This window comes from Rhinoraja longicauda, chromosome 4 (assembly GCF_053455715.1).
Source record: "Rhinoraja longicauda isolate Sanriku21f chromosome 4, sRhiLon1.1, whole genome shotgun sequence".
NCBI lineage: Eukaryota > Metazoa > Chordata > Chondrichthyes > Rajiformes > Arhynchobatidae > Rhinoraja > Rhinoraja longicauda.
In genome coordinates, this window is record NC_135956.1 from 86,265,284 (window position 1) to 86,280,502 (window position 15,219).

The following is a 15,219-nucleotide window of genomic DNA, read 5'->3' on the forward strand; positions in this document are numbered from 1 at the left end:
AGGAGATGAGGAGGAATTTCTTTCATCAGAGGCTGGTGAATCTGAAATTCTTTGCCACAGAAGGCTGTGGAGGCCAAGTCAATGGATATTTTGACAGCAGAGATAGATAGTTTCTTGATTAGTATGGGTGTCAGGGGTTATGGGGAGAAGACAGGAGAATGGGGTTCGGAGGGAGAGATAGACCAGCCATGATTGAATGGCGGAGTGGCCAAATGGCCTAATTGTGCTCCTATCACTTACGACCTTATGTGCGTTGCTGTGTGCAAGTTGGGCTGAAGGGCTTGTTTCCACGCTGTATGACTCCAAATCTATCCCTGGTTGCTATGGGAAGCAAACTGTGGCACCGATGAAGATTTTTGCATCTTTGTTAACCACTGGTGAGGTGCCAGAAGACTGGAGGATAGCAGATGTTGTTTCTTTACTTAAGAATTTACCTTTAAAAGATTACCTTTCTTTAATGTGTGCATACTCCAAATACAGCCTAACTAAAGTCTTAAAAAGCTTTGTCAAGACTTCCTGACTTATTAACTCAATGCCCTGACCAATGAAGGCAAGCAGACCATATGCTTTCTTCATCATTGCTATCGGCTTCTGTTGCCACTTTCAGGGAGCTATGGACATGGATCTCAAGATGCCTCTGTAGATTAATGCCAGCAACGCATCCAACACATCATTCCCCGAAATGTCCACCAACTCCATTGTGACCCCACTACCAGTCACATCTTCCCATCCTCACCCCACCCTGCATTCCACAGAGACCACATCCTCAGCAGTTCCTTGGTTCACTCCTCCCTTCCCAACTGAACCACCCCTTTCCCAGGTACCTGTCCCTCACATCCATCCTGGGACTCCAGCAGTCCTTCCGGGTGAGTCAGAGGTCCACGTGCCTCTAACATCACCAACTGCATTCAGAGTTCCTTATGTGGCCAACTTTACATCGGCGAGACTAAGCGTAGAGTCGGCAACCATTTCGCCAACTTTTGCACAGCCAGCTTAGGCCTGCTGGATCTCCCAATCCAAAACATCGAAACCCTGGAACGTGAACCTGCTAGACTCATTCCTCTCAACCAAGTGACTGCAATGAGTAGTTCCAAGTACTGCTACAGGCTCCAAGTTGATTTGTTTTACCCATAATACACCTTGCATTGAAATAAACACACTTGCATTGAAATAATCAACTACCTCCTCTTGCAGTTTGTTCCATATACCTACCACCATCTGTGTGAGATCACTACCCTGGAGGTCTTGCTTTTCAGTCTTTTACCCAATTCCCTAAACTCGTGTTGCAGAACCTCCTTCCTCTTCCTACCTATATCGTTTGTGTTCTCCCTCCCTCTCGAGGATGCCGTGCAGCCGCTCCGAGACGTCCTGGACCCCGGCACCAGGGATGCAGCAAACCATCCTGGAGTCTCGCCTGTTTCCGCAGAATCTCCTGTCCGCACCTCTGACTATCGAGTCGCCCACCACTATGGCTCTGCCTGATGTCACTCTTCCCCATTGCGCCTCAGCACCAAGGTTGGATTCACAGCGCTGTCTGCCACTCAAACTTGACGCGTTCTCTGCCCCGTCAGCTCCCAAGACGGTGTACCTGTTTTCAATAGGTACAGCTCGTGCACTCCATGTTTACTTCTCTTCCTCGTCATCACCCACCTTCTCTCTTCTTGTATCCTCAGTGTGACGACCACACTTTAGGTCCTGCCCAGGAAACTTGTTTTCCCGGATGGTCATGATCACAATGAATGGCGGTGCTGGCTCGAAGGGCCGAATGGCCTCCTCCTGCACCTGTTTCTATGTCCAGAGGTCATCCAGCTGCTGCTCCAGCTCCCGAACAAGGTCTTTCAGATGCTGCACCTGGACACAGTTTCCGCAGGTGCAGTTGTCAGAGGCATCAGCAGTGTCCCTGACTCCCCACATCCTGCAAGAGAGACACTGTAACAACTTGCCTCCCATTACTTCAGTGGACAAAATCACAAGTAGACACACTTACAGATCTGCTGCTGATAGCCTCCTTCAATAAGTCACTGCCATAAGTTACAAGTTTAAATATCGGGACATACACAGAACTGATTCAAATGTAGCCTCCTCACCAAAGACTCACACTTTACCTCTTGAGCCAAAGACTCACACTTTACCTCTTGAGCCAAAGACTCACACTTTACCTCTTGAGCCAAAGACTCACACTTTACCTCTTGAGCCAAAGACTCACACTTTACCTCACAAGGCACTCCCCTGGACCGAGCCCTACTTTTATTTGCTAATCAATTAACTAACTTACTAATGAACTAATTTAGGCTCTGCAGCCAATCCCCGCTCTCACTCCTTCAACTGCTGCCCCTCAGCCGACCTTGAAGTTAAGTGCCAGAAAATAACTGCAGATGCTGGTACAAATCGAAGGTATTTATTTCACAAAATGCTGGAGTAACTCAGCAGGTCAGGCAGCATCTCAGGAAAGAAGGAATGGGTGACGTTTCGGGTTGAGACCCTTCTTCGGACTGATGTCAGGGGGGCGGGACAAAGGAAGGATATAGGTGGAGACAGGAAGATAGAGGGAGAACTGGGAAGGGGGAGGGGAAGAGCGGGGCAGAGGAACTATCTAAAGTTGGAGAAGTCAATGTTCATACCACTGGGCTGCAAGCTATGAGGTGCTGTTCCTCCAATTTCCGGTGGGCCTCATTGTGGCACTGGAGGAGGCCCATGACAGAAAGGTCAGACTGGGAGTGGGAGGGGGAGTTGAAGTGCTCAGGTTGGTTAAGGCGGACTGAGCGAAGGTGTTGAGCAAAACGATCGCCGAGCCTGCGTTTGGTTTCGCCGATGTAAAGAAGTTGAGATCCCCCCCCCCCCCCCCCCCGCCACTCTTAAACCCTCCCGAGCAACACTAGCAAACCTCCCAACAAGAATATTAGCTCCCGTCCAGTTCAAATGCAACCCATCGCAGCCAGGAGCCACTAAAATAACCACAAATAACAACTGAATATAGCTTCCAGCTGGAATTTTTAGTATTTATTTGCTGTTAAGGCAGTTTCTATACCTTTTCAAGGTCCAACTTCGATAGCCAGTACTGCTCGGGGATGTGGTGGAGATATAGCTTACCCACACACCGCACGCTGAGATAGCAAAAACGAATCTTCCAAACGCTGTGTCTTGATTAATTGGTCATTATTAAAGTAGCACAAATCACAAGAGTAATTTATAACTTATCAACTGCAGTTCTTATCAACTGCTTCCTCTTCAAACAACACAGTCGTTACCATGTGGTAAAAAACTATTCTCTCCATCCTCCGAGACTAAACTGACCCACAATCTCCGTCGCTACGCTAGTCTCCTCAGATGTAGACACTCCTCATTACATATTAAATCACAGCCACAAGCATGCAAAAAAAACAAAAAAAACTAGAAATATTAAACATGGCCATAATACAATGACAGTGACTAATTTAAGCGTAAATAGCTTCTACATTTGCTTCTGCATTTTTTCTGTCACCTATTCCTTTTCTCCAGAGATGCTATCTGACTCACTGAGTTACTCCAGCTTTTTGTGTCTATCTTTAGTTTAAACGTGACTATGGTATTCTTGTGGTGACACCTGGTGGCAACCCAAGGGCACAACGAACCATCGGCTCTAGAGGGCGGTGTCTTGGTGTGGGAGGTGCTAGCCAGGTGGCCGGGCAACGCCCGTGACTAAGAGTGGAGTAGGGAGCTGTATTGGAGAGAATAAACACGTCTAGTGCAGGCGACTCGTGTCCGATTAGTTTTTTGGCCGGACTCCTTCGCGTTCCCGCCACATTCTCCACTTTCAAGGGAGTGAAGACAAGTGATTATTGGCTCTATGCATTTATTGAGACTGTTGCTTGATCATAGATTCCAGGACAAAAATTGAGATGAGAATTTGTAATACTTTTGTGTCTGCTACAAATGTGAAACCGGATTTAAGAAAAATAATCATAGTTTGTATTTTGTTCTGCATTTTCATATTTGTTGCTATCCATGAGCCACGTCACTATTTCAAAAGGCATCTCCTTATTTCAGATTGCACAACTTTTTCTGTGGAACTCTTCTTAATGCACCTCCATACCTTTAGTCACTTGTGCTAATATCAATTTCTGTGATCTTAACCCAGATTTTCTGTGGATTTAATGGAAACGTTAAAAATCGATTAAAGTGTGAGATAAATACGTTATTGCTATGAAATATCTAAAATCATGCATTTTACAGTTTAGAGATACAGCGCAGAAACAGGCCCACCGAGACCGCATCGACCTGCGATCCCTGCACATAAACATTATCCTACACACACTGGGAACAATTTACACTATACCAATCCAATTAACCTACAAACCTGTATGTCTTTGGAGTGTGGGAGGAATCCGAAGATCTCGGAGAAAACCCATGTAGTCACGGAGAGAACGTACAAAGTCTGTGCAGACAGCACCCGTAGTCAATATCGAACCCGGGTCTCTGGTGCTGCAAGTGATACAAGGCAGCAACTCTACCACTGCGCCACCGTGCTGCACTAAATTGGATTGCTACCCAATCCCATCTGCTTTTTATTGTTTCTGTTAATATTTAGAGCTCTTTAGTGTCTTATTTTGTGAGCCTGTGCAATGCCTTCCCAGATGTTTGTAATTCATGCATTTGATGGGAAAATGTGCTGTGCACTTCATCTAAATGATGGGCTCAGTACCTTGTGATTAGGAAGATGTAATCAACAGGACCTGCTTCAACAAAACTTTGCCAATTCACAAATTTCATTTTTAAGCAGTGCATTTAACTATGATGCAGAAAACATGAACTCAGAAGAAATATACTGCTCTCTCCGAGGCATGACTGAAGCGATCCAAAACTTTAGCCTCCTTAGTCAAGAAGAAATGAATGAACCTTTGAGACGAGATGCTAAAAAAGAGGAGGATATGGAACAGGTAATTATTTCATCAATTTCTATTTAAATTATTTGGATTGATTATAGATTATTAATTATTTAGCACCAACTTGGGAAGAATATTTCTGAAAATGTCATGAATGCACAAAGACCATTGATTCTGGGTTAATCCATTCTAGTTAATGGATTCTATTGAACTGGAGAAATGGCTGAGGTGCCATAGTGGACAATAATAACACACTGCATCTTGGGGTGGAAAAATCATACAAGGTTTCCACTGCTAAAGTTCATCCAGTGGCAGCTCTGAATCATTAAATGTCTGATATATAAAATTCTTAAGGGGTTGGATAGGCTAGATGCGGGAAGATTGTTCCCAATGTTGGGGAAGTCCACAACCAGGGGTCACAGCTTAAGGATAAGGGGGAAGTCTTTTAGGACCGAGATGAGAAAACATTTCTTCACACAGAGAGTGGTGAGACTGTGGAATTCTCTGCCACAGAAGGTAGTTGAGGCCAATTCATTGGCTATATTTAAGAGGGAGTTAGATGTGGCCCTTGTGGCTAAAGGGATCAGGGGGTATGGAGAGAAGGCAGGTACAGGTTACTGAGCTGGATGATCAGCCATGATCATATTGAATGGCGGTGCAGGCTCGAAGGGCCGAATGGCCTACTCCGCCTATTTTCTGTTTCTATGATAAAGAAAGGTCTGTTTCACGATAATCCGATACTCAATTGTAATAGCTATCGTTGTTCAAAGGTTTGATGCCACAGTACTCTTACAATAGGGATCCCATCAATCGAACATCATTATAAATAGTTCTTGAGTTGCTTTGTAATACTGTATCATTCTGCAAAAAATAACATGAGTAAGACAATGTTGAATCCTGAATCTATGCAACATTTCGGAATTATTGTTGGGGGATACTTAAGTTTCCACTAAAGCTTTGGTAAATTCTATGTTCAAAAAGCTTTTTTATTTATCAGTCTAGGAGGATAACAGATAGTTCATAAGTTTATAAGTCATAGGAGCAGATTTAGGCCATTTGGCCCTTCGAGTCTACTCTGCCATTCAATCACGGCTGATCTATCATTCCCTCTCAAACCCATTCTCCTGCCGTCTCCCCATAACCCTTCACGCCCTTACTAATCAAGAATTTGTCAATCTCTGCCTTAAAAATACTAGTGACTTGGCCTCCACAGCCTTCTGTGGCAATGATTTCCACAGATTCACCACCCTCTGACTAAATATTTTAATTCTGAGGCTTTGATTCTGAGGCTGAGGACTCCCCCACTAGTGGAAACATCCGCTCCACATCCATTCTGTACGGGCCTTTCAATATTCGCTAAATTTTAATGATCATTATTACATCACGTCTTTAAGCAAATGCTGGAAAGTTAGAAATAGACTTCATAATTATACAAGGAAAAGCATTTAATTTTGCATAAATACTTCCCCCATTGTACACTGTACATCCGACGTACATTTTCGACGTCACCGCTCCCATTTTCAACCATGTACGCTGTAAAAGTTTCATGTAAGAACATAGGATATTAGGAGCAGGTATGTACCATTCAGACGCTCTAGTTTAGTTTAGGTTAGAGATGCAGTGCGGAAACATAGAAACATAGAAAATAGATGCAGGGGTAGGCCATTCGGCCCTTCGAGCCTGCACCGCCATTCAATGTGATCATGGCTGATCATCCAACTCAGTATCCTGTATCTGCCCTCTCTCCATGCCCCCTGATCCCTTTAGCCACAAGGGCCACATCTAACTCCCTCTTAAATATAGCCAATGAACCGGCCTCAACTACCTTCTGTGGCAGAGAATTCCACAGATTCACCAATCTCTGTGAAAAAAAACTTTCTCATCTCGGTCCTAAAAGACTTCCCCCTTATCCTTAAACAGTGATCCCTTGTTCTGGACTTCCCCAACATCGGGAACAATCTTCCTTCATCTAGCCTGTCCAACCCCTTAAGAAAGGTAAAAAGACCCTTCGGCCCACTGAGTCCACACTGACCAGCGTTCCCCACACACTAACGCTACCCTACACACTAGGGACAATTTACATTTATACCAAGAAAATTAACCTACAAATCTGTACGCTTTGGTGTGCGGGAGGAAACCGAAGATCTCTGAGAAAACCCACGCAGGTCACAGATAGAACGTACAAACTCCACACAGACAAACTCCATACAGCACCCGTAGTCAGGATCGAACCCAGGTCTCTTGCGCTGTAAGGCCCCAGGGTTCAACTCCTCCCCTGTGCCAGTTCCTCCAAAGCCCTCAATCTGTTAAAAATGTATCTATTACCTCTTCTACTACCTCTTTTGTTCTGACAGCTGTTTAATAGATAGAACGTAGAACAGTACAGCACAGCTACAATATTTGTGCCAAACACGACCTCATCTGTCAGTACATGAGTCATATAACTCTAATCATTGGAATTCCATATCCAAAATCCTTTTAAATGTCACTATTGTATTTGCCTCCACCACCACCACCACCTCTGGCAGTGTATTCCAGGCCCCCACACTCTCTATGTAAAAACTTGCTCTGCACAGCTCCATTAAACTTTCCCCCTCTCAACTTTTAGCAATGCCCACTGGTGTTTGACATTTCCACCCTGGGGAAAAAGGTTATGAGTATCTACCATATCTATGCCTCTCATAATTTATATACTTCTATCAACTTTCCCCTCAACCTCCAAAATTCCGGAGAAAATAATTCTATTCCTTCTGGTCTCTTCGTGTAGCTGAAAAACTCTAATCCAGGCACCATTCTGGTAAACCTCCCCAAAGCCTACACATCTTTCCTATAAAGGGACAACCAGAACTGCTCGCGATACTTCAAATACAACCTAACCAGAGCCCTAGAGAGCTGTGCCATGACTTCCTGACTCTTATATTCAATGTCCCTAGCAATGAAAATAAACATACCATACGCCTTCTTAACAACCGCCTTCGACATGTGCTGCCACCTAGTGTGAGCTATGAACTTGGACTCCAATGTTCCTCTGCACATAAATGCTGCTAAGGTTCTTGCTATTAACTGTATACTCCCTCCTTACATTCAACCTCCCAAACTACAATACCTCACAATTGCTTGGGTTAAACTCCATCGGCAATTTCTCCACCCATTTCTGCAGCTGGTCTTTCTCCCAGTGTACCATCTGACAGCCTTCCTCACTGTCTGCTACTCTCTAGTTTTAGTGTTGTAAGCAAACGTACTCACCAACCCATCTACATTTACATCTCGGTCATTGATATATATATCGCAAACAGCAGAGGTCCCAACACGGATCCTTACGGATATCCACTGGTCACAGACCTCCAGTAAGGAATATCTACCTTCCATCACAACCTTCTATGTACAAGCCAGTTCCATATCCATACAAGCAAGTCATGGTGAATTCCCATACATCTTAATCTTCTGTATCAGCCTACCACGTGGAACCTTATCAAAAGCCTTACTGAGATACATGTCGAGTAAATAATATTGGCCAGTATATTGCGAATATCTAACAGCTTTCAGAAAGGTAGCATAAAAAGCTTTGCATTCAGGTGAGAGAAAAGACAGAATATGAGTTTAACTAAGAGACAACCTCTGAAACTGTAGACCTTCCTCACCATCACATACCTGTCCAGAGTCTCTTGTTCAGTTGAAAATCAACTTGACTTTTGTGCTCAGTTTTCACTTGTAGGATTTGAACCCACAACCTCCATCTGAATGAGAGGGCTGCTGACAAAATCAGCCATTCCTTTTTGGGGAGAAAGAGAAAAAAATAGAATGTAGAGGAAGTACAGGCATGTGCATTTTCCGCGGATTTCCACGATTTAAAAATCCATTTTCTGCGCTTTTTGCACAATTTCCCCGTTTTTCACTTTGCCAAATAAACGGAGAAATCGGATCGAAAAAAAGAAAGAAAAAAAACCGGTGTAGACTTGTAATGAACACTAGGGTTCCGCTAGAGGTTGCTAGGGGTTCCGCAAGAAATCCCCCATGCCCTCAAAGTCTCCCTGAAAATGTGGCACCTAGGCTGGGCAAGGCTGCCAATCTCAACCTCATCGGGACTTCCACGGCCGATCGGTGGGTTGAATTTGCAACCTGCGGCTGGGGCTCTGGAACTCCAGCCCAGCTGGAGCCGGCACATCTATCCCCATCGCCGACTTCCTTGGCCGGCTGGATAAACCAGCAAAGCTCTGGAACCAAGAGTGCCAGAAAATCAGTGGTGGAAATGTAATGAGTAAATATTCAATTTAAGTGCAAGATTATATAGCTAAATTAATTAAGGCAGGGTTAAAATATAAAACGCAGCAGTAAAGCCAATTTTGGGCTGATTATCAATTAATGTGCGAATTTACTTCAAAATGTTATTAGTGTACAGTGACATATTCTGTAATGCCTGTTTTTACTTTGAAATGCACTAAAAGAGGCTTGAAGCTGGTAATTTTGTGTGTAAATTTTATTTAAATTTCCAATTTTTTGACCCCCGTTGAATGCCTCGGCTCTTTTCCTCTTTTTTGTTTACCTCACTCACGTGCCTGGAAGTAGGATGTGAAGAAAGGAGAACAATATTTCTTGTGATGTTCTTTAAATCATTACTTTCATAATAGTTCTTATTTTCTGCTTATGTTCAATAGATCACTGCTGGAGTTGCTGATGTTAGAGGGACTGGTGACACCACTGACTCGGGACGAATTGCCCTTGACAATAAAACTTCTACGCTAAACACCATGTCCCAGCGCAGTGGCCCCCGACCGCGCGATTACAGTCCCTTCAACTGTACAGACAGCACTTCTGTCAATAAATCTGCCTTAAAAGAAGCCATGTTTGACGATGATGCCGAACAATTTCCTTATGGTAAGTAGTATTCTATCTACAATATGTTGATCATCTGCTCATGTCGTTCAACTTTTTTAATTTATTTTGTGGACTTAAAAATAAACCTAAATGTTTTAACCTAAAAAGCACAGGTTTGATCTGCTTCTTCATCTGAAAACATGGCATAAGCAACAACCGAAGATGGACACAAAAAGCTGGAGTAACTCAGCGGGACAGGCAGCATCTCTGGATATATATCGCAAATGTATCACTTCTTTGAAGGGTATTGACCCGAAACATCACCCATTCCTTCTCTCCAGAGATGCTGCCTGTCCCGTTGTGTTACACCAGCATTTTGTGTCTATGAAAAGTAGACTACATAACAGTCCTATAATAGCATGGAATAGCCTTGGGAGATGGGCGACATAGCCATATATAGCGTGAAAATATATTAGAGGTCAGTTGAAAGACTGGATGTCATAGACAGGGTTGTAAAAGGAGATAGTCATAAACTAGGATAGAAGAGGTGAGAAACTAACAAAAGAACTCTCAATTCCCGGAATGGTCCCTGGGGAATGTGACAGCAAGCTCTCCCTTGGATGTTGCTCTGACCCCTTTAACTGGAGTGGCCAGTCCTTGGCATCATTGGTAACAGCTGGGTCCAATTTGCTAAGATTGGTTTTCCACTTGAACCTTGTCGACCTACTCCCTACAAAACCCGGACAGGGGGTGGGGCAGCCTCCTTGCCAGTTGTGTTTCCCTGTCGCAGGGTCGAGGAAGACTGAGCCAGGGTGGCAAACCCGACACCACCAGCGCCATCCTGTGGTCAAGAGTGGACTGCTGGGAAAGAAGGCAAGACAGCCAGCACCTCGACCGAAGGCTGAGACTGGGTGGCTGGGGAAAGCCTGAGAGGGCAGAACCTCTTCCTGCCCACGGGCAACAAGGCATTGCGCGCGCACGCACGCACACACACACACACACACACACACACACACACACACACACACACACACACACACACACACACACAAGCGCACACACACACATACACACACACACACACAAGCGCACACACATACACACACACACACACACACACACACACAGAAACACACACATACACATACACACACACAGAAACACACACACACACACACACATACACACACACACACACAAGCGCGCGCACACATACACACACACACACACATACACACACACACACACACACACACAGAAACACACACATACACATACACACACACAGAAACACACACACACACACACATACACACACACACACACAAGCGCGCGCACACACACACACACACACACAAACACACACACACACACAGAAACACACACACACACACTCAGAAACACACACACACATACACACACACACACAGAGAAACACAGGCAAAGACTGGCCGCCAGGACAATGCAGAGACCCCTTGCGTCGATTCTTCGAGCCGATAGCTGAGCCACCAGGGAGAAACCTGTGCTGTCAGCGCCTCCTCTCAAGGCAAGGGTGAAGTGCAGAAAGAAGCCTGAAATCACCACGCCTCCTCCTGCAACGACCATTAAAAGCTGGTGGGACAAGCCTGAGATCACCAGTGTCATTGCACGTGCTCTCTGACAGTGCGGACATCACCCGCATGCAGCCCTGGACTTTCTTACCGCTCATGTGAATTTGCCCCACTGCGAGTGTCGGTGTAGTCACTGCCGAACCCGCGCTGTTCACCGATGCCACAGTGTCGTTATATATGTGTATTTCAACGTTCTTATCACCATGAAGTAAAATGGCTTCTTGAGATCAGTTTCTTTATTAAATTACTGCACATTAATTAACCACTTCCCCCACTAAATGTGGGAGAGTCTAGGACTCGAGGTCATAGCCTCAGAATTAAAGGGCGTTCTTTTAGAAAGGAGATGAGGAGGAATTTTTTAGTCAGAGGGTGGTAAATGTGTGGAATTCTTTGCCACAGAAGACTGTGGGGGCCAAGTCAGTGGATATATTTAAGGGAGAGATAGATAGATTCTTGATTAGTACGGGTGTCAGAGGTTATGGGAAGAAGGAAGGAGAATGGGGTTAGGAGGGAGTGACAGATCAGCCATGATTGAATGGCGGAGTAGACTTGATGGGCCGAATGGCCTAATTCACTTATGATCTTATAGAAACATAGAAAATAGGTGCAGGAGTAGGCCATTCGGCCCTTCGAGCCTGCACCGCCATTCAATATGATCATGGCTGATCACCCAACTCAGTAACCCGTACCTGCCTTCTCTCCATACCCCCTGATCCCCTTAGCCACAAGGGCCACATCCAAGTGCCACATGAAATACCTCCGTGACAGCGGCAGAATTGATCTCTTTAATTAAGCTACCAGAGCGCAGTGGCATTTTTATGCTGAATGAACATTAATGACTCAAAGGTATTTATTCACAAAGTGCTGGAGTAACTCAGCAGGTCAGGCAGCATCTCGGGAGAGAAGGAATGGGCGACGTTTCGGGTCGAGACCCTTCTTCAGACTGATGTCAGGGGGGCGGGACAAAGGAAGGATATAGGTAGAGACAGGAAGACAGTGGGAGATCTGGGAAGGGGGAGGGGAAGAGAGGGACAGAGGAACTATATTGACTCAAATGTTCTTTGGAACAGCGAAGGGCAGTTGGCTGTGAAATAAAGTATTTGTTGAGACAACCTGCCTCAGTGGAGAAGCCCCTGGTGGGCTACTTTCCACTCCCTGCTCACATACAGCATAATTAAAAATGCCATTTCTCAGTTGTGGATCTCACTTAGTGCTGTAATGGAAACTGTGTTCTTAAGAATGCTTCACTATTCAACATTTTGTGCATTGGAATAATTAGATTGCAGTTCAGTTACACATCAAGAGGACATTTACAATACAATATATCTTTATTGTATTGTACAGGGGTACAACGAGATTGGGAATGCGCCTCCCACACGATGCAATAAATTAATTAACTAGTCAGTATTCATTTAAACAACCCAATGAAACAAATTGTAACAGTTTTAAAACAGAATAAAGTGCAAGTAGATCCGGCTCAACAGGACCGGTTCATAGCAGCTATGGCCCTGGGGATGAAGCTGTTCCTGAGTCTGGAGGTGCGGGCGTAGAAGGCCTTGTAACGTCTGCCCGATGGTAGAAGTTCGAACAGACTGTTGCAGGGGTGTGAAGAGTCTTTGTGGATGTTGGTGGCTTTTCTGAGGTATCGTGTGTTTACATATTTGAGTGGCATGTTGAGGTACATGGATTTGCAATGCTGCTTCGATTAACTTTTTTTAAAGTTGGACCATGCGTCGTGGAGAAATATGGTTACAGCTTGAAACCAGAAGCCATTTAAAATAACTTGTGTTTGACATGACAAACAAAAATCTTTTTCATGCCCTTGATTTCAAGATTGTGCATTTCACTTTGTCCTCCTTTTTTATATTTTTAATTCTTCTTGTCAAAGTAAAACGATGAATCCACTTGAGAAAGGTGATGATGATGTCTTTGGATTTGCTGTTCAATGTCTTGACTTTGCAGTGTGATGCTGATGATGATTCACTGGATGAATTTAAAAGAGAGTTAGATAGAGCTCTAGCGGCTAGTGAAATCAAGGGATATGGGGAGAAGGCAGGCACAGGTTACTGATTGTAGATGATCAGCCATGATCACAATGAATGACAGTGTTGGCTCGAAGGGCCGAATGGCCTCCTCCTGCACCTATTTTCTATGTTTCTATGATTACTAAACATATACAATAAAGCTCTCGTACTCTCTCGTCTCCCTTTCCCATGACTAGTGCGAAGAAGGATCTCGACCCAAAATGTCACATATTCCTTCTCTCCAGAGATGCTGCCTGTCCCGCTGAGTTACTCCAGCATTTTATGTCTATCTTCAGTTTAAACCAGCACCTGCACTTCCTTCCTACACATGTAAAAATAGAGGACTGAAATAATTGGGTGGTTACATTAGGAGTTGATTGTCTCAAAGGTTGCTCATAATCTCAATTTGTATGAAGATTATTTGTGAGGAAAGTCGTTTTTCAACTTAATTGGATTTGTTTACGCGTAGAGAAAAAAATAGGGGGTAGATATTTAGTAACAATATTTTGGTGGAGTGGCTTCATGAATGCAAAGCAAGACACACCGGGATTTGTTGTAATTTTACAAAAATCTCGTTCTGTCCAGATTTATCACAAGGTCAAAAACAAATTAAAATTTGATCTGCATTTGTTGCTATATTAGCACCACAAACTTTGAAACAGGTAATACTGTGTTGGCTAAACATTTTGTAAAGCAGATGCAGTGTTTAAGAAGGCAGCATGAAAAAAAATGTAACTCGCTGTCCATTCCTTGGAGCTCCTTAAAGAGATTGTTGTATATTTTTATATTTGTGAAGAATAATAGGGAATGTTGATTGTCTGTTCAGTTCATTCATAGGATACGCCTGTGCCTGCATGGAGCACGAATCAGACTCTATTTAGGCAATAGACCAGCCAATTTCCCTCTACTCACACTCTCCTCCGCCTAGGTACTCACTTCTCCTTTGACTCTTCCCACTTCCTCCAAATCAAAGGCGTAGCGATGGGCACTGGCATGGGCCCCGGCTATGCCAGCCTCTTTGTAGGGTACAATAGACAATAGACAATAGGTGCAGGAGTAGGCCATTCAGCCCTTCGAGCCAGCACCGCCATTCAATGCGATCATGGCTGATCGCTCTCAATCAGTACCCCGTTCCTGCCTTCTCCCCATACCCCCTCACTCCGCTATCCTTAAGAGCTCTATCCAGCTCTCTCTTGAAAGCATCCAACGAACTGGCCTCCACTGCCTTCTGAGGCAGAGAATTCCACACCTTCACCACTCTCTGACTGAAAAAGTTCTTCCTCATCTCCGTTCTAAATGGCCTACCCCTTATTCTTAAACTGTGGCCCCTTGTTCTGGACTCCCCCAACATTGGGAACATGTTTCCTGCCTCTAATGTGTCCAATCCCCTAATTATCTTATATGTTTCAATAAGATCCCCCCTCATCCTTCTAAATTCCAGTGTATACAAGCCTAATTTCTCCAGCCTTTCAACATACGACAGTCTCGCCATTCCGGGAATTAACCTAGTAAACCTACGCTGCACGCCCTCAATAGCAAGAATATTCTTCCTCAAATTTGGAGACCAAAACTGCACACAGTACTCCAGGTGCGGTCTCACCAGGGCCCGGTGAGTACGTTGAGCAATTCCTGTTCCAGGCGTACACTGGCCCCATCCCCGAACTCTGTCTCCGTTACATTGACGAGTTTGCCACATCCTCCGTCCACGCCCAAGATGAGGTGTTCCATACCAGGACATCCGAGATGTCCTCATTCTTTAGGGAACGGGGATTCCCTCTTCCATCATAGATGAGACCCTCACACATGACTCCTCGGTACCCCACTGCTCCGCCCTTGCTCCCCCTCCCCCTAGTCGCAACAGGGACAGAGTACCCCTAGTCCTTACCTTTCACCCCGACAGCCGCCACA

General features: G+C 44.7%; 1 protein-coding gene across 32 annotated transcripts in view; it reads left to right on the forward strand.

The window, feature by feature from the left end:
• The window catches only part of clasp2 (cytoplasmic linker associated protein 2), a 278,703-nt gene that overhangs the window by 244,828 nt on the left and 18,656 nt on the right, over window positions 1-15,219 (forward strand). For 22 of the 32 annotated variants that reach the window (XM_078398275.1, XM_078398278.1, XM_078398283.1 and 19 more), the window contains 2 exons: window positions 4,757-4,916; window positions 9,518-9,737. In XM_078398275.1, coding sequence (XP_078254401.1) covers window positions 4,757-4,916; window positions 9,518-9,737 — 380 coding nt within the window. The remainder of the gene's footprint in view (window positions 1-4,756; window positions 4,917-9,517; window positions 9,738-15,219) is intronic. The other 10 variants (XM_078398276.1, XM_078398280.1, XM_078398284.1 and 7 more) reach the window with 1 other exon arrangement.